Source organism: Protopterus annectens, chromosome 1.part0 (genome assembly GCF_019279795.1).
Source record: "Protopterus annectens isolate FY-2018-M chromosome 1.part0, PAN1.0, whole genome shotgun sequence".
Lineage (NCBI taxonomy): Eukaryota > Metazoa > Chordata > Ceratodontiformes > Protopteridae > Protopterus > Protopterus annectens.
The window spans coordinates 468,028,323-468,055,194 of record NC_056725.1 but is presented as its reverse complement, the minus strand read 5'-3'; the positions used below and the strand labels follow the sequence as shown (position 1 = coordinate 468,055,194).

The 26,872-nt window shown below is 44.0% G+C and overlaps 1 protein-coding gene across 1 annotated transcript in view; it reads right to left on the bottom strand.

Moving 5' to 3' along the window:
* SMC1A (structural maintenance of chromosomes 1A) overlaps positions 1-26,872 on the bottom strand; it is a 1,753,330-nt gene that overhangs the window by 1,488,736 nt on the left and 237,722 nt on the right. The window contains exon 7 of the mRNA XM_044060554.1: positions 26,381-26,584. Coding sequence (XP_043916489.1) covers positions 26,381-26,584 — 204 coding nt within the window. The remainder of the gene's footprint in view (positions 1-26,380; positions 26,585-26,872) is intronic.

Sequence of the window (26,872 nt, the reverse complement as noted above, 5' to 3'; positions counted from 1 at the left end):
GAGGGGAGGCACACAGGTCTACCTCTGGAGTCCCCCACTTGTTCCTCAAGAGATTGAATATTTTTGGTTTTAGTTTCCATTCATGTGGGTCCATGAGATTTCTGCTTAAGTCGTCTGCCAGTGAATTTAGCTTGCCTGGCAGGAACTGAGCTTGTAGGTGCACTTGGTAGCTCAAGGCTGTGTTCCACAGAGCCATGGCTAGTCTGCAGAGAGGGTATGAATGGGTTCCCCCCTGCTTATGTACCACATAACTGTGGTGTTGTCTGTCTTTACCAATAGTTGCCTTGGAAGAATGCTGTCTTTGAAGGCTGTCAGGGAATTTTGTACAGCTAACATTTCTTTTTGATTGATATGCAGGTACATCTGACTCAGGTTCCATTTGCCCTGAATGCACTGCCCTGCCAAGTGAGCCCCCCACACCGTCTGATGCGTCTGTTGTTAGGGTTTGGGCAGTGGGGGGGGTAGAGTGAAAGGGAGCTTCTTGTTTTGGTAGCAAACCTCTGCCCGCCAAAGGAACTCTGTCACAAGGAATGATGGGAATCATTGATTCCAGGTTCTGAGAATGTTGACACCATAGGCTTTTTAGATAACATTGTAGTTTTCTCATATGCAGTCTTGCATATGCAAGAGGCCATGAACCCCAGGGCTTGCAGAATTTTCCTTGCAGATAGCTGGGGTTTTGTGGCCAATCGTTTGAAGTAGGTTGTCAAATAAACTTATTTCTCCGGAGTGAGGAAAGCCATCTGGGAAGTTGTGTTCAAGCTTGCTCCCAGGAATACAATCTGTTGGCAGGGTACTAGGTGAGATTTCTTTTCATTTATGGTGTACCCCAGTGAGGTTAGAAGTTTCTTCACGAATGCCCGTTGTTGTAATAGCAAGTCCTGGCTTTCTGCATGAATCAAACAATCGTCCAAGTATGGGTATATCTGAATATTTCTCTGCCTGCAAAATGCAATGGCAGGAGCTAGACACTTTGTGAATACCCTGGACGCAGTAGATAAGCCAAAGGGAAGTGCAGAGAACTGAGAGTGCATGGAGCCTGCCCTGAAGTGTAGGTATTTCTTGCAAGATTCCCTTATAGGAATGTCCAGGTAAGCTTCCTTTAAGTCTAAGGTTGCCAGCCAGGCATCTTTTGCCTAGCATAGGAAGAAGCTGTTGAAGTGTTAGCATTTTGAATTTTGGGATTACCAGGAAGGTGTTTAGAATAGAGAGGTCCAGGATAGGACGTCAGGAACTGTCTTTTCTGGGTACCAGGAAAAGTCTTGAATAAAAACATTGTCCCCTTTGTTCTGCTGGGATAGATTGAATAGCCCTGATACTTAGAAGAGCGAGAACCTACTATTGGGTCTCTGCCCACTGATTTGGAGGTAGGTCTGGCCAATCGTTTGGGGTTGGTAGTGTGTAGAAGTGGAATCTGTATCCTTGGGAAACTATGTTCACATCCCATTTGTCCTGGGTAATGAGTTTCCAGTTTTTTGCATGCAGGGCGAGCTTTCCTCCGAAGGGAGCAGGCAGCTGAGCAGGGCTTGGAAGGGTTAAGGTTAAGTCATTGTGCCATTTTTCCATGGGGGGTGGCTTACTACTCCCTGCTTTGGAAGTGGGAGTCCCCCACTACTTAGGCCTGTGCGCAGCCTGAGACTGTAACCTAAGTGGTCTGCTGCTCCTGGGTTTGGACTGAGAAGGCCTGGAAGAGACTGGAAAGTACCAATTCTTTGAATGTCAATGCCTACTAAATCTGGGAGGCTATACTTGTAGAAAATCTTTAACAGTTTGCATAGATTTAGCTTTTTCCACCATCCTTTTGAGGACTTCTGCTTTGTTGCCAAAAAGGCGGTCTTGGTTTAAGGGAGGATCCAGTAATTTAGCTTTAACATGATCTGGTAAGTTTTGCTCCTTAAGCCAAGCATGCCTTCTAAATACAAACCCAGTGACAGCAGCCCTGCAAGATGCTTCTAAAGCGTCAAAACCACATTGCAAAGTACGTTTACCAACTTGTTCTGCAGAATGCATTAAATCCTGCAATTCTTTGTGTTCAGCACAGTCAGGAGTCAACATCAGTTTCTCTTTAAGTAGTCCTGTAATATGCTGCTGATACTTTAACATATGAATCTAGCAATTTAAAGCCCTAATGGCCAAAGTAGCAGAAGTGTGTACCTTCTTACCCCATCTGTCTAAGGCTCTAGAATCTCTAACAGAAGGGTTAGGATTTTTAGCAGCAGTAGCCTTAATGCCTTTTGGTCCTTGGGAAATGGTCTCTGGATCCGCAGTAGGATTCTTGAAGAGGAACTTGTGAGAGTCAGGTACTACCTGTCAGGTTTTCTGGGAGCTGCAGTAAAGTGTCTGGGGAAAGGCTAGATTCCAAGAAAGCATCATCTACAAAGTCCAGAACAGGAGGGATAGCTAAAGGTCTGTGTTGAGGAAGGAGTAAGAATTCCGTAAGCCTCTTTTTGGAGTCAGAGTAATCCTGGCTTTCCCAGCGGAAATGTTCCTTACACGTGTGCAAGGTTTCACCAAAAGAAAAACCTTCTGGGAGGTGAAGCAGAGGGAATGGAATCCTCTGCATCAGAATCCTCATAGGTAGATAAGGGCAAATCCTGGTAATCAGAAGGAACAGAAATATCAGATTCCTGATCAGAAAAATCAGAAGGAAAATCAGTTCTAGGTCTCTTAGAGGGGGAAGACTGCCTTCCCCTAATTAAGGTAATAAGGTCTTCAGCCATTCTAAGCATTTGTTTTTTAGGCATATGGGCCTGAGCCTGCGGTTTGGTTGTTGGTTTTCTAGGCGTGGTGCAAGTTTTAGGCCTGGATGAAGATGATGGCATTGGTTTAAAATTCAAGTCTGTAGGACTGAATACACCCTCAGAAGCCGGTGCCTGCACAGCGGCTCCAGACCCATCCAGGGTAGAAACATCCGCAGGTTCCATAGTCGAAGCATCTCACGGCATACCGGACTCCGAATAGGTCTCAATAGAGGCCTGCGAATCTGAAGTAGCAGGTATCAGGGGCTGCGAAAGTGCCTCACTGAGTACCGGCGGACTGGCGACTAGCTTAACGGAGTTTTTGACCTATGCGGTCTATGTCTTTATCCTTACGTTTTTTCGGAAGAACGGTAGTCTGATGGCATAAAGCCATTTCGGAGTACTGAGACAGAATACAAAAATAATTTGTTGCAAAGATAGCCTGACGACAAAAAGTTTGGGGGTTGAACAAAGCACAAAACCAACAGCGAGGGACGTCGTGGTCTGGGCCTAAACAGGGTATGCAGTACGAATGAAAATCTCTATGAGGTATTTGCTTTCCACAGGTAAGACAATTGTTAACTTTTACTGACATCGGTTGGCGCAAGAAAAAGGATCCCCAACGGGGCATTTATCTTTTTTGAAGACTTCAGATCTGAAACTCAAAAACGAAAATTTAAGGAGTCAGCCGACCGGCACTTGCAAACTGCTTCTGCTTCGGGGACCGCACGGCAAAAAAGACTGATGCAACAGCATCGGCTGCATGTTTTATACCCCTGACGACCTGATGTCATAGAAGAAGAGCAACATCTGACGCAGGAATCCAAAGACTCTCGTATTCAGGCCGGCTGAGGGCTACCTGCAGGCAGATAACCCAAATGTGATGACTGCAACAGTGAAACACGAAGAACATCAGGAGCTGCCTGTGAATGTGCCTTCCCCCCTGTTCTGTGGAATGGTAGAGGAAAGGTGCACACATGACTAGCCTGATTGAGCTCATTCATTACCTTACACATGAAGGATGATTAGCCCTGACAGTTTGTAGCTCAGAAACTCTCCTAGCAAAGGTGAGAGCCAACAGGAGTCTCTTCAAGAACAGAATTTTAAAACAGCAGCAGAAGATGCTGGCTCAAAAGGAGGCAATGTAAGCTTTTCTAGCACAAAACTAAAATCCTAAGGGGGAGAGATGGGTTTTCCTTGGTGGGTTAAGACACAGAACTCCCCTGACGAGAAGCTTGACCTCCACCCTAGCCATAAGTGGAGGGCTAAGAGGGAGGTAGGCAATGACAGCTGACAAGTGAGCTTTTATAGAACAGTAGACAAAACCGCATCAAAGTAGTTTGCAAAGATATTGCAGTATACCAGGAACCTGAGATAAGAGTGGGTCCTGACTATGTTTGTAGCACCAATAGGAAAACCTTTCCCATTTAGCTGTGTAATATTTTCTAGTAGAAGGCCTCTTGCAGGACTTGAGCAATGTCTTCAGAGAAGAGGTGCCTTTGAAGAATCAAAATCCTATCATCCATATGCAATCAAGTTGCGAGATGGCAGATTTGAATGGAGCAGCAATCATTTTTTCTGAGTTATCAGGTTTGTCTGAAGAGGTAGACTCCTGTAATTATTTATTTACTTTATTTGCTTTTGTTGACCGGGAAAGTCCACTGAGCTGAAATGAGCCCATCTTCAGTGAAGGCCCAGGGAGAAAAGCTCCCAAACAAAAGTACAAGATAACAGACATTAGTTAAACAAGGATTTACAAAGAGTGAAAACATAAAAATCACTTGTAATGTTATACAATTTATGTGGCTAAAAAGTTATGAAAACATTTTTTGTTTTGTCAAGTGAAATAGCAGGGGAAAACAATCAAAATAGTCAAAATGGTGCTAGAAGTCTGGGAGCTTCTTTTTGTGCTTTAAGAAGAATTTTTGGAAAATGACACAGAGAAGAAAAGCATAAAGGAGCATACTGTCCACTGGAAGGAAAAGGTGTCTGCCCTCCAGGCCATGTGACATGGGTCCTTGGTGCAGAACTGGGGAAGCTCATGGTTGGCTGGTGACGCAAACAGGTCTATCTGAGGGGTGCCCCACTGACGGGTGATAGTTTGGAAAACCTCTCTGTTCACTTTCCATTTGTGGGGAAACTCCAGAGAGTGGCTTAGAAAGTCTGCTAGCACAATGTCCTAAGAAGGGACTTATGTGGCTGCTAGTGTGATGTCCATTTTGGTTGCCAAGTTCCAAGCTTCCTGTGCTAACCTGCACAGTTGATTAGACCTGCCCCCCCCCCCATTTATCACATGACTGTGGTGTGGTCTATATACACTAGGAGTGAACTGGGTGAAAATCTGAACAGCTTGCAGAAGAGCCCCCCCCCCCCCCTTTCCTTCAGATTCTTGAAGGAACACATCAAAATACAGTTTTGTATACTTACCATAAATATAGATGTTAGAATGTACTTGCTGTTGCAGTCCTGACTTGTGGGGATTTCCTGCCATGAAAGCCATTGGCTGGCCCAACTACCAGAGAAAGTTTTTCCTCCTCCTTAGGCTGGATTACACCCTAACCAACATCTGTTTGCTTGGGTATAAAGGGAGCCAGCCTACATCATGAAATCAGTTTTTTCTTGTCCCCTAAAAGGTAGGAGCCCCAAGTGAGCAGTATGGAACTGAAAAAGAGAACCCCCATAAGGAGAGAGGCCAAGGGGGGGATTTTCCTTGGCAAAAAAAAAGGTTATAAGTAGACGGTCTAATAAGGGGAAATGAGGGAGGGAAAGAAGACCGCAACAGTGAATACACTCAAACATGTACAGTTATGGTAAGTGTACATAAATATTTTTTTGTGTTTAACTGTTGCAGTCCTGACTTGTGGGAAGACTCCCAAAGCTGAAGAGAGGGAGGAAGAAGATTAGGGAGAGAAGAGGATACCCTGCAAGATGTCAGTGGTGAATCCTGCTCTGGACCTGGAAAATGCTGCCAAGTGGTAGTGTTTGTTGAATGTATACACAGATGACCAGGTGGCAGCTTCCAGGACGTAGTGACTCCTTTCAAGAAAGCAGCAGAGGTTGTAGTTGCCCAAGTGGAATGTGACCTGACAGTCTCAGGAGATTTTTTTGCCATGATGTCTGTAACAAAATGAGATATGGTGTGAGATCCAGCTTCTAAACAGACCATCTAAAAATGGTTTTCCCTCAGAGTCAGGGGCAAAGGTTACAAAAAGTTAGTCAGATTTTCTCAAGGCTCTTATTCTGTCATGATAGTAGCGGAGCTGCCTATGCACATCCAAGGAATGAAGTATTCTTTTCCCTTTGTTTTGGGGGGTTGGGAAAGAATGTGGCCAAGTGAATGGCTTGATTTAGAGAAGTGCCGGTGACCACCTTGGGCATGAAGGAATGGTTAGCTCTGAGGGAAATCCTACCTGGGTGGAATACAAGGAATTTTTCCACTGTCATAAGAGCCTACAGTTCGGAGACCCTCCTGGCTGAGGTGATAGAAAACTCCCCGGCTACTGGCTAAGTTAGAAACTTCAGTGGGGCAGATGCCGCAGGTTCAAAAGGAACAATGTTAATTTCTTCAGAACAAAGTTAAAGTTCCATAGGGGGGCAGGTTGCCTCCTGGGCAGTCTGATGTGGATGACTCCCTTAAGAAATTGTCTTAACAGCAGATGTGAAAAGACAGGAGGAAGAGCAGGTATTTGGGCTGAAATGGCAGATGCATGAATTTTAATGGAGGCATAGGAAAGGCCTTTATCAACCAGACTAGCCAGTAATCCAGAATGGTAGTAATCTGGACTTGGGAACTGTGGTGCTGCCACTGACACCAGATGGAAAATCATTTCCACTTAGCTGAGTATGACTTCCTAGTGCTAGGACTTCTGGACTCCTTAAGAATATCCTGGACGTGTTTGCTTAGGTTAAGCTTGTTGCTGAATGTGGAATTATCTAAGCTGAAAGGCTGAGTGTCTGCAGGGTGGGGTGCACCATCCTTCCCTTGCCCCAAGTGAGACGGTCGACTCTCTGTGGCAGCAGCCATGGACTATGGCTGGCTCATTTGAGACATGGACAGTACCAGTGCTGCCTGAGGCCATCAGTATTGCCCCAAGTCCCTCCTCCCTCATCTTTAGAAGCACTTGAGGTAGTAGGGGATACGGAAGGGAACACAAATGAAGAAATAAGTCCAAGGGAAGAAGAAGGCATCTATTCTCCAGGCTGATTTCTGTTTGATCCTGGAACAGAATCTTTTCAGCTGAGCTTTTTCCTTGGTGGCAAAGAGGTCTACCTGTGGGACTCACCATCTCTGGGCAATGCTGAGAACATTTCCCGATGCAGATGACATTTGTAGGGGTCATCAACTTTCTGCTGAGGTGATCTGCTAGGGTATTTTGAACCCCTGGAAGGTATTGGGCTAGGAGGTGCAACCCCAGAGAGTGAGCAGTTTCCCATACTTGCATCACTAGGCAGCATAGACGGTAAGAGAGGGTGCCCCACTGCCTGTTTATGTACCACATTACTGTAGTGTTGTCTGTTTTGAACAACAGGACCCCTGGTTCCCATTTTTCCTTGAAAGCTATCAGGCCTTTTACACTGCCATAAGCTCTTTCCAGTTTACGTAACTGTCCTTGAACTGAGCCTTCTACTTCCCTTAGCATTGGAAGTGTTGAAAGTGAGCACCCCAAGTTGAGGCATTTATGGCAACAGTTTCACCCTGGGGAGTGTATATGAATGGAAAGCCCCGTCTTTGGGAACAAGTCTGTACCCACCATGCAAACTCTTCCTTAAGACAAGGGATCAGCTGTACTTTGGTCACTTGGGACTGAGTGCTGGTACCACTGTAGTGTCTTCATGTGCAGACTGGCCAGGGGAACCATGAGGCTACAAGAGGCCATGTATCCCAGTGCTTGGAGAAACTCTCTGGCCAAGAAGGATTGTTTCTCCGGGACTCTGAAAGTAGCTGATCAGAAAGGAGACCTTGTCTGGGGGAGGAAGGCTTTTAAGTGAAGAGTCCAGGAATGGCCCCAGGAAGACTATCCTGTTGGTTGGAACAGTGTTGGACTTTTTCAGATTTATTGTGAAGCCCAGGGAGCTCAGGAGGTCTTGGGTAAACTTCAGATCTTTGTAAAGCTTTGAAAGATTTTTGGCCTGTATCAGACAATCGTCCAGGTAGGGGTATACCTGGATCCCTCTAGTCCTCAGAAGGCAATTGCAGGGGCTAAGCACTTAGTGAAAACCCTTGGAGTAGTAGACAAGCCAAAGGGCAGTGCTGCAAATTGATACTGACTGGAACCTGCTCAGAAATAAAGAAAGCTTATGTTTGATTCTTGAATTGGGAATTGCCTGTAGGGTTATGGGTAACAGTTTTTGAAGAGTCCACATTTTGAATTTTGCTACCTGGAGAAACTGATTGAGGTTGTACAGGTTTAGACTAGGCCACAACAGCCTTCTTTTCTGGGTACTAGGAATAACTTGGAGTAGAACCCTTTGTCTTTTCGATGTTCTGGAACTCCTTCCATTGATCCCCAGGCACACAAACTTTGTATTTGAGAAAGGGCCTCTGATTTTTGATTCTGAAGAATATCTGGATACTCTTGCATGTTTTAAAGGCTCTTTGAAAGTGAGTTTGTAGCCATATGAAATAATCTTGAACCTACTTGTCTGAAGTGATGTGAATGTAGTTTTGTTTGAACAGAGACAGCCTTCCTTCTAGTCTTGGGGGGGGGGGGGTCATTGTTGCTCTCTGACAGAAGCCTGGGGCCTAGACCTCCCTTGCCTGGAAGTTTCTGATGACCACTGTCTGGATTTCTGCATCTACTGTCACTGCCAGAGTCCTTTCCTGCTGGGTTTTCTTCTGTTTGCCTCTAGGTTGGGAGGGAAAGGAACTGTGTTTAGTAGCAAAGTCCCTGCTAAACCTAGAAGGCTGAACTTGGATGATGGAGTAAGTCTTTCACTGTCTGCTAGATTTAGCTTCGTCTTCCACTTTAAGAACCGCCTCAGTTTTGGGTCCAAAGAGGAATTCCTGGTCAAGGGGAACATCAGGAAGGTTAGATTTAACATGGCCAGAAAGAGAGACTGTTCCCCAAACCAAACATAGGTTGGTACTAGGCTATCGGCCCTAGGGCCTATGCAAGCCTAGCCATAACAATTCCCTGGATATTTCTTCCCACAATATTTACTTCTCTGGGCCCCCGTCTAGCAGGGCGACTGACATGATTCCCGGGGTGAATTTCCTATCTCCCATCTAATCATCAAGGTTCCTTTTGAAGAGGGCCAATGAGGCGTTTTGCTTGACATGTATGGGCAGTCTATTCCAGAGTATGGGGAGTCTGTGGGTCAGGAACGTATCCCTCCAGCATGTTTTGTTCATTGTGATGACAAGGTTTAGATCCCTGGAGCTTGTGGCTCTGAGGGATTGGGATTTCTTTAAGTGGAGCATGTCCAACAGCTCAGGGTTTGACATGGCCTTGTATGTTAAGCAGAGATCTCCTCTGAGTAGATGATATGCCAGAGTATAGCTGGAGTTTTTTTTAAGACGGTCAGCAAATGGCATCTGCTTTAGGCCTGTGATTCTTTTAGTGAGGTATTTCTGTGGCCTTTCCAGCTGTTGCAGATGTCTTGTGAGGTACATACCAAATGGGGCATTATACTCTATAATGGGTCTAATGAGGGATGAGTACAGTGGGACAATGACCTCTTTTTTTCTGGATGAAAAGCCCTTAGTGATGAGGTGTGCCACATAGAAGGATTTCCTGACTGTTGGGGCGATGAGGTTATCAAAAGAGAGACCACTGTCCACCTGTGTTACTAAGTCTCTCATCACACTTTCGATTTTAGCGTCCTGCCACCTATGTGGTAATTCATGGGTATCTGTTTTTTTTCCAACGGGGATAATGATACATTTCTTGGCATTAAGCTTGAGCCCATAGCTCTGGCACCAGGCATCTGTTTCTGTAAGGCCTTTTTGTAGAATATCCACATCATTTGGGGATTCAATAATGGCTCCCAGTTTGCAGTCATCTGCAAACTTTGTTAGCCAGAGTCCCTTAGTGTTGGCCTGTACTTCAGAGAAGTAGATGCCAAACAAGAGTGGTCCCAGGACTGAACCCTGAGGTACTCCAATTGTCACTTGTCTGGAGATGGATTTGGTGTCGGTTACTTTTACAGTCTGGGTTCTGTCAGTAAGCCAGTTGGCAACCCATCAAGTGACGTAGGGATTTATGCCCAGCTTAGTAAGTTTATCAATGCTTCCAGAGTGGGGGATGGTGTCGAAGGCCTTGGCGAGGTCCAGATAGGCTGTGTGGACCACCTTACCGTCGTCCACAGCTCTGGAGACCGATTCGAAGAAGTCAATCAGATTCAGGAGACATCGGCCCTTCACAAACCCAAACAGAGTAGGGTCCAGTGTTTGAAGGTTGCCAAATGTCTGTTTATAAGTTCCATGATAAAGCGTTCCATGCCCTTGCAGATCAGACTTGTCAGACTGATGGGACGGTAGTTTCTGGGATCTAAGGCAGATCCTCCCTTGTGGAGCAGGATAACTGTAGCTGTGCGCCACTCAGTGGGCACGAAGCCTGAGGTGAGGCTATGATTAAACATGACACTTAAGTGAGGTGCCAGTTAATTTTGTAGTTCATGTAGTACACAGACTGGAATGTCATCTGGTCCCATGGATGCTCTTAGCTTTGGAGAGTGCGGTTTCTACCTGTGTGGCCATGATTATCGGAATTTGGCAATCTTTTGGTATTGAGATGGGCCCTTTAGGGGGTGAGAGGGGGGTGAAGTTGGCACTAAATCGATCTGCCAGGATATTGGTAATATCCTTGGGATCAGTATATTTAATGCCATTCTGTTTTAGCTCAGACCAGATCTGAGCATTGCCATTTAGATTCTTGACATAACAATAGAATGCCTTGTGGTTGTATTTGGAATCTTTGGCAATTTTATTTTCGTAACTAGCTTTTGAGGATTTTATGAGGGATCTCAGCTTCTTACTGAGGCTGGTGAGGTAGTTTTTTGCATCCTGGGATTTTCCTCTTCTGCAACAGTTTCTTCTTTCTGTTGTATAGTTTGTTTATAGCAGGGGACCACCAGACTGGCATCCTTTTTTTGGAGAAGAGCATCTCGGTTCTATTTGGGATGGCACGATTCATGCACGAGTGGATGTGCTCGTACAGTGCCTTAGTGTAGGATTCTACAGTCGAACTTCCAGATCCCGTCTGCGTGGGTGTTGTGAAGTTTGTCACTTCTGACTTCAGTAGCATGAAGTTGGCTTTGGAGAAGTTTAAGGAGGTTTCCTTACTGGGGGGTGGGGTTAGGATGTGGATGTCAAAGGTGATTTGCTTATGGTCAGACCTGACCAATGAGGGGGTGACCACTGGTGTGGAGCATCTATCTCCCATGTTGGTAATGACCAGGTCTAGGATATTGGCCCCCCTGGTGGGACAATGGATTAGTTGATCCAGGGCATTGGAATTTATGAATTCCAAGAACTGTTGGGAAAAGGAGTTGGTACCAGAGTAGTTTTCCCAATTAAAGGCAGGGTAGTTGAAATCACCCAGTATTAGGGTGTTTGGTTGTATCTTAATACTTTCCAGCACGTTTAGAAAGGCGTAGTGAGAATCTTGGGGCATGGTGGGGATCTGTAGCAAGTTACAATTTGGATTGCAGTTTTACCTAGTGTTAGTTGCACCTGGAGAATTTCAGATGCATTGTGTTGGGCAACTAGCCTGGAGGTGTGAATATCCTTGGTGAATATGGACTTTCCTACACCTTTAATGTTTCGGTCTTGGTTTTGTGGCCGAAAAGTGTGGTAAGAATTGTAGCCTGGAATTGCAGGGGTGCTATCTGGAGCCTTGAACCAGGTCTCAGTTACTGCACAGATATCGATGTTCTCCATTTTTAGGAGTGCCTCTAGATAGTGCATTTTGAGGTTTAGACTTCTAGCATGGAGTAGCATTACCTTCAGATTTTGCATGCTTATATCTGTTACGGTGGTGGTTTTATCCTTTGAACCTTGCCTAAAAAAGGCACTATAGGGGTGGCAAGAGCTTTAGCCAGTAACCTGAATCCCAGGGGTGACAGGTGCAGACCATCTCTGGCAAAGCATCGTGGTTTGTTGATAATGTCTTCCCATGCAGAAAAATACTGGATCCCCTTTGAATGACACCAGAAGCTTATCCAATTGTTGAAGTCAATCATTTTGTCCTTTTACTGTGGTATAATTCTGGGCGAAGGCAGGATGCTACTCAGGGCTAGGGTCATACCTGCCTAGGCCACAGGATCCAAAAGCTCTTCCACATCTCTTTTCATGTAGTCCGGGGAGGTACGTCTCAAGTCATTCACTCTAGCATGGACAATGACAGAGTCGTATTTGTACTTGTTGTGGAGTGACTTGAGTGCATGTGTTATGTGGCGGATCCTGGCACCTGACAGGCAGCTTGAAAATAACGAAAAGAAGTGTTGGTGCCACAAACACACGAAAATGAAGTTTCCTCCAGTAATATCCACGGGATATATTCAGCAAACCAAACTTTTATTTCAAACAAGTAACGTAAAACACTGCAAAGTGTTTTTCGTTAAGACCAATGTCCGAACTTCTTCAGACAAAACACTGGCGCTACCAACAGCCTGTGTTTAAATAGTGGAGCAGTTAGTACATCGTTGATTCATTAGATCAATTAGGTCAATTAGATATCTTGCTTTAACCCAATTAAACAAGCAAGTAGCAAATATTATGTTACAGTACAGTTAGTCAATTTAAAAAATGTATATATATTATTATTTTCACTAAAAGTGTGTATAAATTTACAATAAAAATAAAAATAAATATAAAAGTAGTAGTAGTACCTTTAGTGTGACTTTGTTCACATAAACTTATAAATACAACCTAAGTCTACTCTAAACAAGGTCCTGGGAGCTTTTTTATATAAAAATGAAAACAAACAGTTTCCCTTTTAATCAAAGTAGTTTGTTATCACCAAGACCGACACTTCATATACTAACCTAAATCTATATCTTTTGGTCTGAAAGTTTAAGATATGTTAAAATTTAATCATAACATAAAAGTTATTTAAAAATGTTTAAAAATATATTTGAATAGTGTATTTAAAAAATGTATATATATATATATATATATATATATATATATATATATATATATATGAAATTAAAAAATTGTGTATATATATGAATGTAAACAGACACAAAAGCGTGCACGCGTCTATATGTGTAAATGTATATCCACACATGAAAAATACATCATACTCATACAAAGAAATACATCGTAAAATCGAATGTGCTGTATTTACAACTTGTGGTTTCTATGCTTTACACCTCTTTTAGTAGTGTTCTTATTAATGTTTGTTATTATTGGTGTTATTTAATATTGTATTATATTCTTGTATAAATTAAACTAATGTACCTGACAGGCAGCTGACTGTAATTTTTCTCCTTGTTCAGCCTGGTGAGTGGGACATCAGTGTGCCTGACTATAGAGTCACCTATGACTAAAGTGTTGGGTACATTGTCTTACCTTAGGGGCTGTTGTTGGGTGGCACACTGGTGTTGTGAGCTATGTGTCACTTTAGTTGTGACTGGTGTTTGTTTGCATTTCGGCTTCGGAGGTCCTTGTTGCTTGGGCAGGTTAATGTTAAGGGCCTCCGCATATGTGGGTTTAGTGTTGCTATGTGTGGGTGTTGATGGTGTGGGTTTTGAAGGGCTACGAGTTGCTTGAGGTGTAATGCAGGTGTTAACCTTCTCCTCTTGACTGTCTAGCACAATCTTGGCCGGAAAGAGCTTAGCTTCCAGTTTGGCTATGTAAGTGCCTCTCTTGCAGGTTGTAGTGTTGGGTGGTAGGAGGAGAGGATTGTCTGTGTACATGAGGCAGTTGCCACACTGCCCCAGTATGCCCAGATTCACCAGATGGACAGGAGAAATCACCACAAGCTGACCCTTGGACATGCCTGTTTAGGTGCTTTTTTGTAAAGTTTAAGAGCTGTTATCTCTTACCTTTGCAAGGTACTCTGCAATTATAGGCTTAGTGCCTATGATTAATTTCTCCTTATTGACAAGGAGAGCCGAGTGCTTAAATCAGTTTCAGGCTTCCTAGTGCTTTCCAGCAGGTTCTAGAGCAAGTGCTAGTCACAGGGGTTCAGATTTTAGTGCTACTACTGAGAAACCAGCTAGTTCTAAGGGAAAATTTGAAGAGCAGACTTTCTGGCACCTGAAATAGTTTAACTGTAGCCTCGCAGTGCTGCACGATTTGAAAAATGTGCAAACACACACATTTTTAAGCCAGAAAGTTGAAAGGGATAGAGATCAGCCCAAAAAGGCTAATACAATTACAATTTCAGAGCTGGAAACCACTCCTCTAGTTAGATAGGCAGTACAATGTTCACCAGTCCCACTGGTAAGCAGTAGGACTTCCCACTACCACAGCAAGGTCTGGAGCTCTGAGCACAGAAAATAAAGTCCTGAGACAAGCAAAGCCTGGGATATGGACTGGCTAGAAAAGGTGGGAAACGAGCAAACAAGATGGAATTTTGTTTTGTTGTTGTTGAAACAGGCTAAACAATGCAATAATACAGTAAATAAACACAGAAAAGGCTAATGCACGAGTGTGTAGTCCTAAACAGTAAATGCAATTAAAACTCTACAAAATTAGCAATTTAAAACTTTTTAAATGAAGCAAGGCAAGTGCACAACTGAAAAACTATTTAAGAGGCAGTAACACAGCAGAATAAGTAGCTAGTCTACATATACAGAGAAGTCTATATATACAGAAAAGCAGTTAAAACACACAAACACTTCAGATGCAGTGCAACCTAGAGCACTTTTGTTGTAGCAACATTAAAGCAGTTACAGTTATAATAAATGCTCTAAAATATACTCTATATTTCCACACATGCCTTCTAATAACCTAGGCAGTGGCGGCTGCCCCACTAAAAGCCTCCATAGCATCATAGCCAGTGTAAGGAATGTCTAGCTACCTGAGAACTGGAGTGGCAGACATCCCAAATTTCTTGAGAAAGATTTTTATCCTCTAGAAAAGAGACCTTTTGTTTTAGCTGATGCAGAATAGTTTGCTGATATTTAATCATGTGAAACCAACAGTTGAGAGCTCTCATAGTAAGAGTGACTGCAGTATAAACTTTTTTCTGAAATCTAACAAGAGCCCTGCTCTCTATCTGTAAGTAAAGGGTTTAGCAAGGAACTGTGTCGAGCCCCTTTGGGTCCTAAGGTAACAACCTCTGGATCAGCAGATTGATTTTTGAAGAGATACTTATGGGAATCCTGCATCCAGTAGAGCCTGTCTGGTTTATGAGGGGCTGGGGAAGAGTCAGGATTCAAGAAGGAATACTGGGAAATGTCCTCGGCCACCTCTAAATGGATGGAACTACAAGAGATTTGTGCTCAGGCATTTCCAGGAAATCCCTAACTCTCCTTTTTGACCAAGGGTATTCCTGTGCCTCCCACTGAAAATGTTCCCTCATAGCATAGGGTCTCTCTCAAAGGTGATATCTTCTGGAGGGGAAGCCGAAGGCAGATTCTCCTCTGAATCTGAATCCTCAAAAGATGTGCGGGAGGGTCCTTCTTCAGAATCAGCCCCCTCTTGGTCTGAATCCTCATCAGATTCAAAAGGGTGGATCTGAGAAGGTAGGGCCCCTTTTCCTTTTACCTGGGGAGCCATCTCTGGGTGCTTGTCTAGACCTAACTATGGATATCAGGTCCTCTACTAGTCTAAGTCCTGCTTGTATCCCTGAGAAAGGGAGCTGGTAGGCCTAGGAAAAGGCCCAGCAGCAGTACTTTTCTTACGAGTCGCTTTGACCTTGGGCCTTGGGTCATCAGACATCCTAACACCTGTCCCTCTGGAAGAAAGATGACTGGTGTAGGCCAAAGCCATAAAAAGCATCACTGAGAAGAGTGTCCTCTTCAGAAAAAGAGGCCTGCTGAGCTGCCTTGGACCCAGCAGACGAGCCAAAAGCAAGGGCTTGTGGAGAGGTTGAGGGACCAAGATGGCATGTCGGACTACGAATGGGTCTTGACAGAGGCCTGCGGCAGCACCTTAGAGTGGGAGGATTGCGAAAAGGCCTCGCCTTCTTCAACAATCACAAGCTTAGAGGGAGAAACAGCTGGAGAATAGTTATCATCCAAGGGCCTAAGCTTGGGTCTCGTTTCTTTTTCCCTCTTACTCCTAAGCTGCTCAACCTCCAGACGACCAGCAGATGCCATCAGACACTAATGAGAAGACTCAAGACTAAGGAAGTTAGCTAAAATCTCATCCCTATATCTAATCATCCTAGAGTTAAAGTGGGCGCAAAAGCATCAACTAGGGATATGTGATCCGGGCTTAAGCAGGTGACACAAAAAGAGTGAAAGTCTGTGTGGGATTTGCTTACCACAGTGGAGAAAATTACTTACTTTATATGACATGGGTTTAAAGGGGGGGGGGGGGAGATAAAGAGGAGTTCCCCAACGGGGTACTTCTCTTTCCAACTAATGCTCTCTGGTGCAGACCGACAGGTTCACTGAAACATTGCTTTGGGGTCTGACGGCAAGAAAAGACTGATTTCATGATGTAGGCTGGCTCTGTCTATAATCAAGCGTACTGACGTCAGTTACGGCATCTGCTAGCCTAAGGGGGAGAAATTTTCTCTGTTAGTTGGGCTGGCCAAGGGCCTTCACAGCAGAAAATCCCTACAAGTCAGGACTGCAACAGTGAAACACAAAACATCTGAGGCTACCATTTCCCCTGCAAACATTACGATCCTCTTCATGCCCCCCACACCTTGTCAAGGCATCAATGTGAACCTGTTTGAAGATGACCTGTCCCTTCCACCAAAGCAGCTCCTTTTTGAGATGAGGGAATCAGGGTGCCCAAGGGGTGACAGTGCTGTGACCACACAGACGTCAGGTATCAGTGGATTTTTTTCATGTGAAGTCTGGCCAGGAAAGCATAGGGACGGCTGTTGCCATGAATCCAAAAGTCCTAAAACTGGGGAGACTGAACGTTCTCCTGGGGGAGGAAGGCATACATTTTCTTTATGTCCAGTTTGCAGCCCAGGAAAATCAGATCCTGTGGAGGACTATGTGGGAATTTCTATGGTTTATAGTGAAACCTAAATCTGCCAGAAGTTAGAGGGTTAGGTTCAGATGTTGAAGAATTTCTGGAGAGATGGCCTAGATCGACAAACAGTCCAGGAAGGGGAAAACTGGATTCCCAGGGTGTGAAAGAATGTTACTACTGGAGCTAGAATCTTTGAGAACACTCTTGGTGCTGTGTGAAGACCAAAAGGCAGAGCAGTAAATTGAAAATGTGAGGAGCCAGAGGAAAACCTGAGGAATCTCCTGCAAGAAGGATGAATGGGTATATGTAAGCATGTGTCCTATAGATCTAGTGACACTAAGAAAGGTTGGGGGAGGATGAAAGGCAGAAGAGTGTGAAGGGAGAGCACTTTTAAAGATGGTACCTTCAAAGTAAGTGTTTAGGGGAAAGAGAGATTCTAGGATGGGTCTCCCATTTCCCTTGTTTCCTTGGAAGTAGAAAAAATACCTAGTAAAACCCTTTTCCCATAAAGTCATTTGTTACTTGATCAATGGTGCCCTGATTCATCAGGGCTTGAATAATGGGGACCAGAAGAGATATCTGGTTTTGAGAAGCTTGTGGCATGCCTTTCAGGCAGAGAACATGTCCCCAAGGCATGGCATAACCATCCTTGATGGAAAGGACCTACTTGTCTGTGGTAATAGTGTCCCACCTGGCCAGAGAGAGCGACAGTCTATGGGAAAGAAGAGGTAACGGGACTGAGGGCAGGGGGAGGAGAGTCGCAGAGGTAGTCACAGATCTGGACTTCCAAAAGGAGGCTTCCCCATTGGAGGTTCCCTATTCGGGGGGGGGGGGGGGCTTTGTTTCTGAGCTGTCCTAAAATCTTTTCTAATGAAGGAGATAGATTTAGATAGGCAGTTCCTTTCGTATCCAGAAACTCTGGAGAGTAGAATCTGCCTACAGTCTTACATGGGTCTTACCTTGGTCTTGGAAAGTTTTGAACAAGCTGGCAACTGGAGGACTGAACCGCAAGTCTTTGTCAAAGGGACTGTCTAAATTTTTTTTTTATTTGAAATTCTCAGGGACAGGCTGACTGCGAAGCTATGCATTTCTGCGAATAACAGATCAAGTGGCAGCTGGCCTAGAAGCATTCACAGCATTGTAACCATGCCTAACGCTAGGTCAGACTATACAAGTGGCCTGGAATAGTAAGCTCTGCATTTGATGTTTAGACTCTGCTGTAGGAGTGCCCAGTATAACTTTGAGGAATGCTGGGCAGAAATAATGTACTTGTCAACTGAGTCTGGTAGTTAATTGCCAGAAAGGCATGGGAGACAGAGGTGTAAACATTATTTTCTCATCTATCCACAGCCTTACTGTCTTTGTCCATAGGTACAGCATTAGCAGTGGGCAGAAAGGCTCATCTGAAAACAGATGTACAAGGATCTAGTGGCAGATGCCTTCGTGGTGTAAGTACTTCAGATCAACAGGCATCTTGTAAAACCTGTCTGGTCTTTTCGGAGCTGGTGGTTGAAAACCAAATGCAGAAGTGGTAGACTGAAAGGCATCCTGGAAAGCCTCAAAGACATAAGGGACTGGAGAAAGGGCAGGGTTACCCATCTCCAGCAGGCTGTAATACCTCCTTTGAACATCAAAGATTGGCATGGACTACCATTCATAGAGTTTCATCATACTCAGTATAGTCTCCCCAAAGGAACCTTCATCAACAGGGGAATCAATTGAGAGGGAGTCATCTTTGTTAAACATTTGTCCTGGAAAATGCAGCTGAGAGTAGCAGTCCAAAGAATAGACGGAGTGTAATCCTGTTTTGCCAGAAGAGGAAACCAGGGTAGGTTTTTGAGGAGTCGCCTGTGGTTGTTAAGACCCACAGGAGGTAGGTTTCAAAAACATAACTTTGAACATCCCCCTGTGAGAAGTCTATTCACTCATTTGCCCAAAATGCTGAGGGAGAAGCCACCTGCCTAGTCTTCTGATCTTTTGAGGTGTGATGTGCTCCTGCATGAAATGTGGAGGTTTGGAACACTGCCAGACTTCTATTTGTAAGCCTGGGATCTCTTCCCCAAGTAAAATTTGTGGGATGACATGTGGTCCCTCAAAAATGAGACATGGTTCATCGGATGTATCACGACTGCAAGGCCTCAGGAGCGATACCAGCCTCTGAAGGGTCTCATACCAGGCAACCTAACAGTATCCTGAAGTACTACGTGTTCTGGGAATTCAGCAGGTACATCAGTCAAATGCTGAACCTACAGACCCAATTTGAGGCCTCTCTAGTTTTTTCCTTCAGTGGTAGAGGGACGTCAGAGGATGTGGAGTCAGCCATCCTGGAGTGGATCAAGTATTTCAGATGATGGGTCTCCAGAAAGGTGTTGAGAGTGGAAAGTCTTCTCACCCTAAGGGTTTTGGAAGCCAACAACTGACAGACTGAGCAAGATTTGTGACAGTGTCCCAAAAAAAAAAAAAACAAAGTATGCAATAAAGAATTTGCCTACCACATTTGCAATTACTCCTCCTACCTGACACCCAAAAAATGTGAACAAAATAGTTTAAGTAAAAAGGAAGGTTCGCTAATGGGCCATTTATCTGGACAAATGATTGAAGCAAAGGTACCAACAACCAAATGGTGATCAGTTCAACGAATGTACAATTTGCATTCCAGCTGACAGGGACAGCTTGAGGATTTACACCAGTACATACATCTTTATACCAACACATATGAGCTGAGATTACAAGTCAGATGTACAACATCATGACGATAAAGCTCAAGTAAGTGATTTCAGTGAGAACATTTGTCACTACGCTCCCTACTGCAATGGAAACATACTCAATCACTTGCTAGCTGTCAACAAAAGTAGTGATGAAAGACCAATCCTCAATAATTGATGAGTAATAAGCAGAGCACAACATCACATCAGCCATTTTCTACAAAACAGTGAGGAGCCAGACAAGAAGTTGACATTGTGTTGGGTTACAGTCAAATGTATGCCACCTCCAACATTACAGCTACAGAATGTCCAGCCATAATGTCAAGCAGTAGTCTAAAGCTCAATACCCAAAGATCACCTCCTCCATAAACCAAAGTCATGAAAAAATATTAGTGCTGGCACAAATGGGGCAATAGCAACTGGTACGTCTTAGGTCACCAGAATGACAAAGACATCCAAAAACCCATAAGATGCAACAGGAAAACCAAAAACTAAATAACATATACATTTGGAAAAGAAAATATGAACAAAGAAAAGCAGAGGACAGACAAAAAATCCACAGAGTACTAAAAGTACAGCAAAACCAGAATCAGCTAGTTTTATTTGGTAGAAACAAGCATCTGCTGCTTATGAGCTTAGTACTGTACATTCACTACTCGCACAGACCATTTGTTTACACAGGATACTGCTAGTACGAACCTGCACTATAGGTATGCATGAATGGGTCCCTATTGGATTACCGAAATTTCAAAATTTCAATCATATGGTCTCAGCCGTATGATGTTCGAAGTTTTGAAACTTCGAAACTAAAATAAAAAATAAATAAATAAAAACAATTTTTTTTAATGTTTTTGCAGAAGGCAAGCCCCGCCCCCCGCACCCCCTGCTAATTAAATACATGAACACCCGAGATAGCACTACAGTGAGGAAAAAGTACAGTTTTGTACCTACCATAAATGTAGATGTTCGAGGATCCACATTGCTGCAGTCCTAACTATTGGGTAGTCCGCTGTCCAGTCGGCCCGAATACCAAAGTATATGGCTGACGTCGGTCAGGGCGCATTAGACTGACGTCAGTACGTCAGGGTACTAATGCGCATGACCGACGCCATATCCTCAGTCTTTTCTTGCCCCAGATGTCAGAAGACCCTGAAAAGATAAGGCCAAAAACCAAAAACTCCCAACATATCTGCACCAAAAAATATATACAAAATATACAAAATTAGCAGAATATAACCTCACCTACACAACCACCCCTAAACACAGAGGGGAAGGAGGGAGGGTAAATTGGACTGCAGCAATGTGGATCCTCGAACATCTACATTTATGGTAGGTACAAAACTGTACTATGTTCTTCATTCCACATTGCTGCAGTCCTAACTATTGGGTAGAATCCCAAAGCAGAGGTAAGGGAGGCTGGCAAATCATAAAGAAGCAAGAACTGACAACATGCCTTGCAAAATAGCTGTGGCAAAACCAGCCCTAGACTTAGAGTAGAGAGGAAGGTGATAATGCTTAGAGAATGTATGCACAGAACTCCAAGTAGCTGCCTCCAAAATATCCTTAGTTGCCACCCCCCTCAGAAATGCTGTTGAAGAGGCAGTAGCCCTAGTGGAATGAGGCCTAATCCCAGCTGGAATCTCCTTGCCATGATGGGAATAACAAAATGTAATGCAACACCCAATCCATCTAGAAATAGTTTGTTTTGACACAGGCTTGCCCTGAGAACTCAAAGCAAAAGAAACAAACAACTGCTGAGACTGCCTAAAATCCTTAGTCCTGCTCAAATAATAACGCAATTGCCTGTGTACATCTAAAGTGTGCAAAATCTTTTCCCCTTTATTTTGGGGATCTGCATAAAAAGTAGGCAAATGAATAGTTTGGTTTAAAGCCACACTAGAAACCACCTTAGGCATAAAGGAAGGATTAGTCAGTAAAGATACTCTATCCTTATGAAAAATCAAAAAAGGCTCCACTGCCATAAGGGCCTGCAACTCAGAAACCCTTCTTGCAGAAGTAATGGCCAACAAAAAAGCAGTCTTCCATGACAAGTATTTCAATTCAGTAGTAGCCGCAGGCTCAAAAGGTTGTAGAGTAAGTTTCTCCAACACAAAATTGAGATCCCAAGCAGGAGTAGGAGCTCTCTGGGGGTCTTATATTCTTTGCCCCTCTAAGAAATTGCTTGAACAAAGGATGCGAAAACAGCGGTGGGTCACAATCATAGTGAGCTGAAATTGCTGCAGCATGAATCTGAATGGAAGAGAAAGACAAACCTATGTCCAATAACTCAGTAAGATATTGAAGAGCCACACTCAAATTTGGCTCAGAAATCTCCAAATTGTTTGCTGCACTCCAAAATAAAAATCTCTTCCATTTTTCTGCGTACACTTTCCTTGTACTAGGTCTCCTGGCTTCCATAATCACATTTAAAACTTGTTGAGGAAGTTGAGACCTGCTGTCTTTCAAAACAGAATATGCCAGGCTGTTAGATGAAGAGAGTGAAGCTTGACATTGAGCAGGTGACCTTCTCTCTGAGACAACAGGTGTGGAATCAAGGGTAAAGGCCATGAAAGCTTCTTTACCAGACTCCTCAGTAATGGGTACCAGTGCTGCCGAGGCCAATCTGGAGCTATTAAAATCACCCTTGGCTTGTCTTGTCTGACCTTTAGAAGCACCTTTGGAAGAAGAGGCAGAGGTGGAAACGCATACACATGAAGATTTTTCCAACTGAAAGAAAGAGCATCCACTTTCCAAGCTGTGTGATGAAACCTCTTTGTGCAAAACTTTGGCAGCTGGTGGTTTAGTGGAGAAGCGAACAGATCTATGTCTGGAGTTCCCCAGGACACTGTCAACTTTTGAAATACATGAAGATCCAGTTTCCACTCGTGGGGATCCATGATTTGTCTGCTTAACACATCTGCTAAGGAGTTCTGTGCTCGGCAGAAACCTTGCCTGAAGAGTTAGTTGCAAGCTGAGCGCAGTCTCCCATAAAATCATTGCTTGCCTGCACAATGGGTAAGAATGTGTTCCCCCTTGTTTGTTGATGTACCACATGACAGTTGTGTTGTCTGTTAGAATCAACACCTGCCCTGGAAGAAGTAACTCCTTGAAAGCTATTAATGCAAACTGGACTGCTAACATCTCCTTCATGTTGATATGTAGATGCTGTAGTCTGGCAGGCCACTTGTCTTGTATCCACTTTCCATTTAGATGAGCTCCCCAAGCAATGTCTGAGGCATCTGTCGTTAGAATCTGACTCGCCTCTGGCGGGTCACAGAGAGTCCCTTGTTTAGGTGACATTCCTGAGCCCACCACCAAAATTCCTTTTGAATGCAAGGTATTATTTGAATGACAGTGTCCAAATCCTGGCAGTGCTGTGTCCATACATTTATGAGATACCATTGTAGCTTCCTCATATGCAGTTTGGCATTGGGAAGCACCAGAATACAAGATGCCATGAACCCTAAGGCTTGAAGGACTGTCCTTGCAGTCAGCCCGGACTGAAGAGATAGTTGATGGAAGTAACTGGAAAGATTCTTTTGTTTGTCCGGGGTTAAAAAGGCCATCTGGGCTGCTGTATTCAGTCTCACACCCAGAAAGCACATGTCTTGACAGGGTACTAGACTGGACTTTATTTCGTTCACAGAATACCCTAGGCATCTTAGCACTGCTATGACATATTCCAAATGCTGTAGAAGGTCTTCCTTTTCTTGAGCCAGAATCAGGCAATCATCCAAGTAAGGATAGATTTGAATTCCTTTTAGCCTGAAGTAAGCTATCACTGGAGCCAGAACCTTTGTGAATACTCTGGGCAGTAGATAAGCCAAAGGGCAATGCAGAGAACTGATAATGAGAATTTCCAGCTCGAAAACGCAGATACTTTCTGCAACTTAGTCTTATAGGCACATGAAGGTAAGCTTCCTTGAGATCTAAAGTTACCATCCAGTGATCTTTGCCCAGCAGAGGTAAAAGCTGTTGTAACGTCAACATTTTGAACTTGGGAATGTCCAGATAAGTGTTGAGGATAGATAAATCCAAAATTGGTCTCCACGTGTTCCCCTTCTTGGTACTAGGAACAGGCGAGAATAAAATCCTAGGCCCCTTTCTGGCACAGGAACCGGCTGAATGGCCCCTATTTGGAGTAACAGAGAAATTTGCTTGTGAGCCTCTTGTCTTTGTAGAGGAGGAATGTCTGGCATGCCTTTGAAAGGAGGCAAGGTATGGAAATAAAACCTGTAACCGTGGTGAATGATATCCAGAACCCATCTGTCTTGGGTAATTAAATCCCAATTTTCTTTGAAAAGAGACAGCCTTCCTCCCAACGGTGCTGCCAGGCGAGAATGAACTGGCAGCTGAAAAGGCAGGTCATTGGGTCTGCTTACGAAAGGACTGACCCCTGCCCTCACCAGAAGTCTGAGCAGGGGAACTCCCTGTCCTAGGCCTAAAAGAACCCTGAGCTCTGCCCCTACCACGTCTAGACCTACCCCTAGACTGGGAATCATAAGCAGGATAAGTCCATCCCTTAGCAGGCCAATTTCTACTAAACTTCGGAGGCTGCACCTGCAAAAAATCCTTAACAGTTTGCATAGACTTAGCCTTGTCCTCCATTTTCTTCAAAACTGCTTCTACAGGCGAACCAAACAACACATCAGACTGCAAAGGAGCATCCAAAATCCGTGTCTTAACATGCTCAGCTAAATTCTGATCTATCAACCAGGCGTGCCTACGAAGAACAGAACCAGTGGCAGCCACCCTGGAGGAGGCCTGCACAGCATCAAAACCTCATTGCAAGGAATGTTTACCCACCTGTTCAGACACATGAACTAAATCCTGCAACTCTTTACACTCAATACCTTCCGCCAGAGCATCCACCTTAGATTTCAACTGTGAAAGAAGATAATTCTGATATTTTAACATGTGAAACTGACAATTCAACGCCCTCATGGCTAAAGTGGAAGAAGTATACACTTTCTTTCCCCATCTATCCAAAGCCCTTGCCTCTTTATCAGGAGGGACAGGATTTTTAACAACTGAGGCCTTCACACCTTTAGGCCCCTGAGAGACAGTTTCCGGGTCTGCCCTAGGACTCTGAAAAAGATACTTATGAGCTTCAGGCACCCTATAATACCTATCCGGTCTAACTGGGGCAGGAGGCAAAGAATCAGGATTCAGTGAAGCCTCTGCAAAAACATCTTCCACCACATGCAAAACAGGAGGTATAGCTAAAGGCCTATGCTGGGGTAAAAACAAGAATTCCCTAAGCCTTTTCCTTGAATCAGAGAAATCTTGACCTTCCCATTTAAAATGCTCCCTCATGGAATGCAGAGTCTCTGAAAATGAAAAATCCTCAGGAGGAGAAGCTGAAGGAGTAGAATCATCCACATCAGAATCAGAATACGGAGGGTACTCCTGCAAGTCTTCAGCTGAAGACTCAGAAGCCTCCGAGCATTGCTCAAAACTCTCAAACTCAGGTTCCACCCTAGGCCTCTTATCAGGAGGGGGCATAGAACCCCTCATCATAGTAATCAAATCCTCTGCCATTTTAAGCATATGTTTCTTAGGCAAAGACCCAGAAGCACTAGGAGAAACCCCCACTGAAGCAAAACTTGGCCTGCCCCTCAAAGAAGCCTTGGAAGCAGAAGGGGAGGCTCTAACCACCTTAGGAAGAGAAGGAAGAACAGCCACCTGAGAAGCCCCCTCAGCATGGCCTACTTCCTGAGAGGATACATCCTGTAACAGTAAAGTCTCTCCCTGAGACTCCAAAGAAACACCTGGCAAAACCTCCGGCTCCACTGAGCCCTCTAAAGAACCGACATCTGGGACTGTCGGTTCTTCCACTCTAGGCTTTGCTGTTTTGTCCTTGCGTTTTTTAGCGAAGCGGCCGGAGCATCCGACGGCATTTTATAATTACAACGCTTCCCAAACACTAACCTGGCACAGTCTAACCTTCTCTTAATAGTGCGTTTGTTAAATCTAGCACAAGAGCGGCATCCAACAACGTCGTGCTCAGGCCCTAAACAAGGTATACACAAAGTATGGTAATCCCTATGAGGTATCTGTTTCCCACAAGAAATACAGTTATTCACTTTTTCTGACATCCGGTTAAATACTGAGGCAAGAAAAACAAAATATTCCCAACGGGTACTTAGCCAACTTTGATTCGGTCTGAAACTCTGGCTTCAGAAACTTTCAGAACGCCAACCTGCACTCGCAAAATTGCTTCTGCATCGGACCATGCGGCAAAAAAGACTGAGGATATGGCGTCGGTCATGCGCATTAGTACCCTGACGTACTGACGTCAGTCTAATGCGCCCTGACCGACGTCAACCATATACTTTGGTATTCGGGCCGACTGGACAGCGGACTACCCAATAGTTAGGACTGCAGCAATGTGGAATGAAGAACATCTAATTTCTCTGTTCAAAATGTTCGATATTTCAAAAATTCGATGATTATGGTATTGGCTGTACGATGTTTAAAGTTTTGAAACTTCAGTAATCCAATAGGGACCTCCATGAATATATCAACACACTCACTACAGTATTCTCAAACTGCAGGGTACAAGCCTGCATACATTTTGTCTTTTCAGGAATAAGATTTTTTTTAACATTTCTTAAAAATTAAAGCAGACGTTTGAATTACATTCCAGAAATAATCTGGTACCCATCATCCCACAGCAAAATATAACACTTACTTCAATGAGGATCAACTCAAGACTAGTGCCACATAAGCACCAGTCCCAGGCAGGCATTGCTGAGCACTCCTCATTATCACATGGTATAACAGTCAAGCCATCAAAGACCTCTCTGACTGTAAGCATGGAATGATTTACACCTTTTTCGCCCCACAAGGTACTCCCTCATAAACAAGGATGCATATTAGAATACCTCTTCCTTTTCTTGCTTTGCTTCTTTTCTCTCTGCTGCAATATTCTTCTTCCTGTGGTAGTTAAACTGTGTATCTTCCTCAGCTTTCACCATCTCTTTCTTTCTTTTATCATACTCTTGTGCCAGCTCACCTGAACGACTGATTTCTTCAAATAGAGCTGTTCGTTCTTTGGGGTTCTTCATAGCAATTGATTCAACTGCTCCCTACCAATTAAAAAGAGGATGAGTCAATATACTAGGCAATAGTACAACAGTAGCTGAAAGAAAATAACTATGGATGCAATTTTGCAGCATAACACTGTCTGGAACATCTCAGTTTTACTTCACGGTTTATTATCTGCACATGCCTAATGGCTCCCAATAATCCCTATAATCTATAATCACACACCCCCACTAACAAAGCAGATATGAAAAGTGTCTACTTCTGCAATTGCCAAGCACATGAAACAGCACTTTTTGGGGGACAGAGACACTATTCACTTGGTGAAGTTA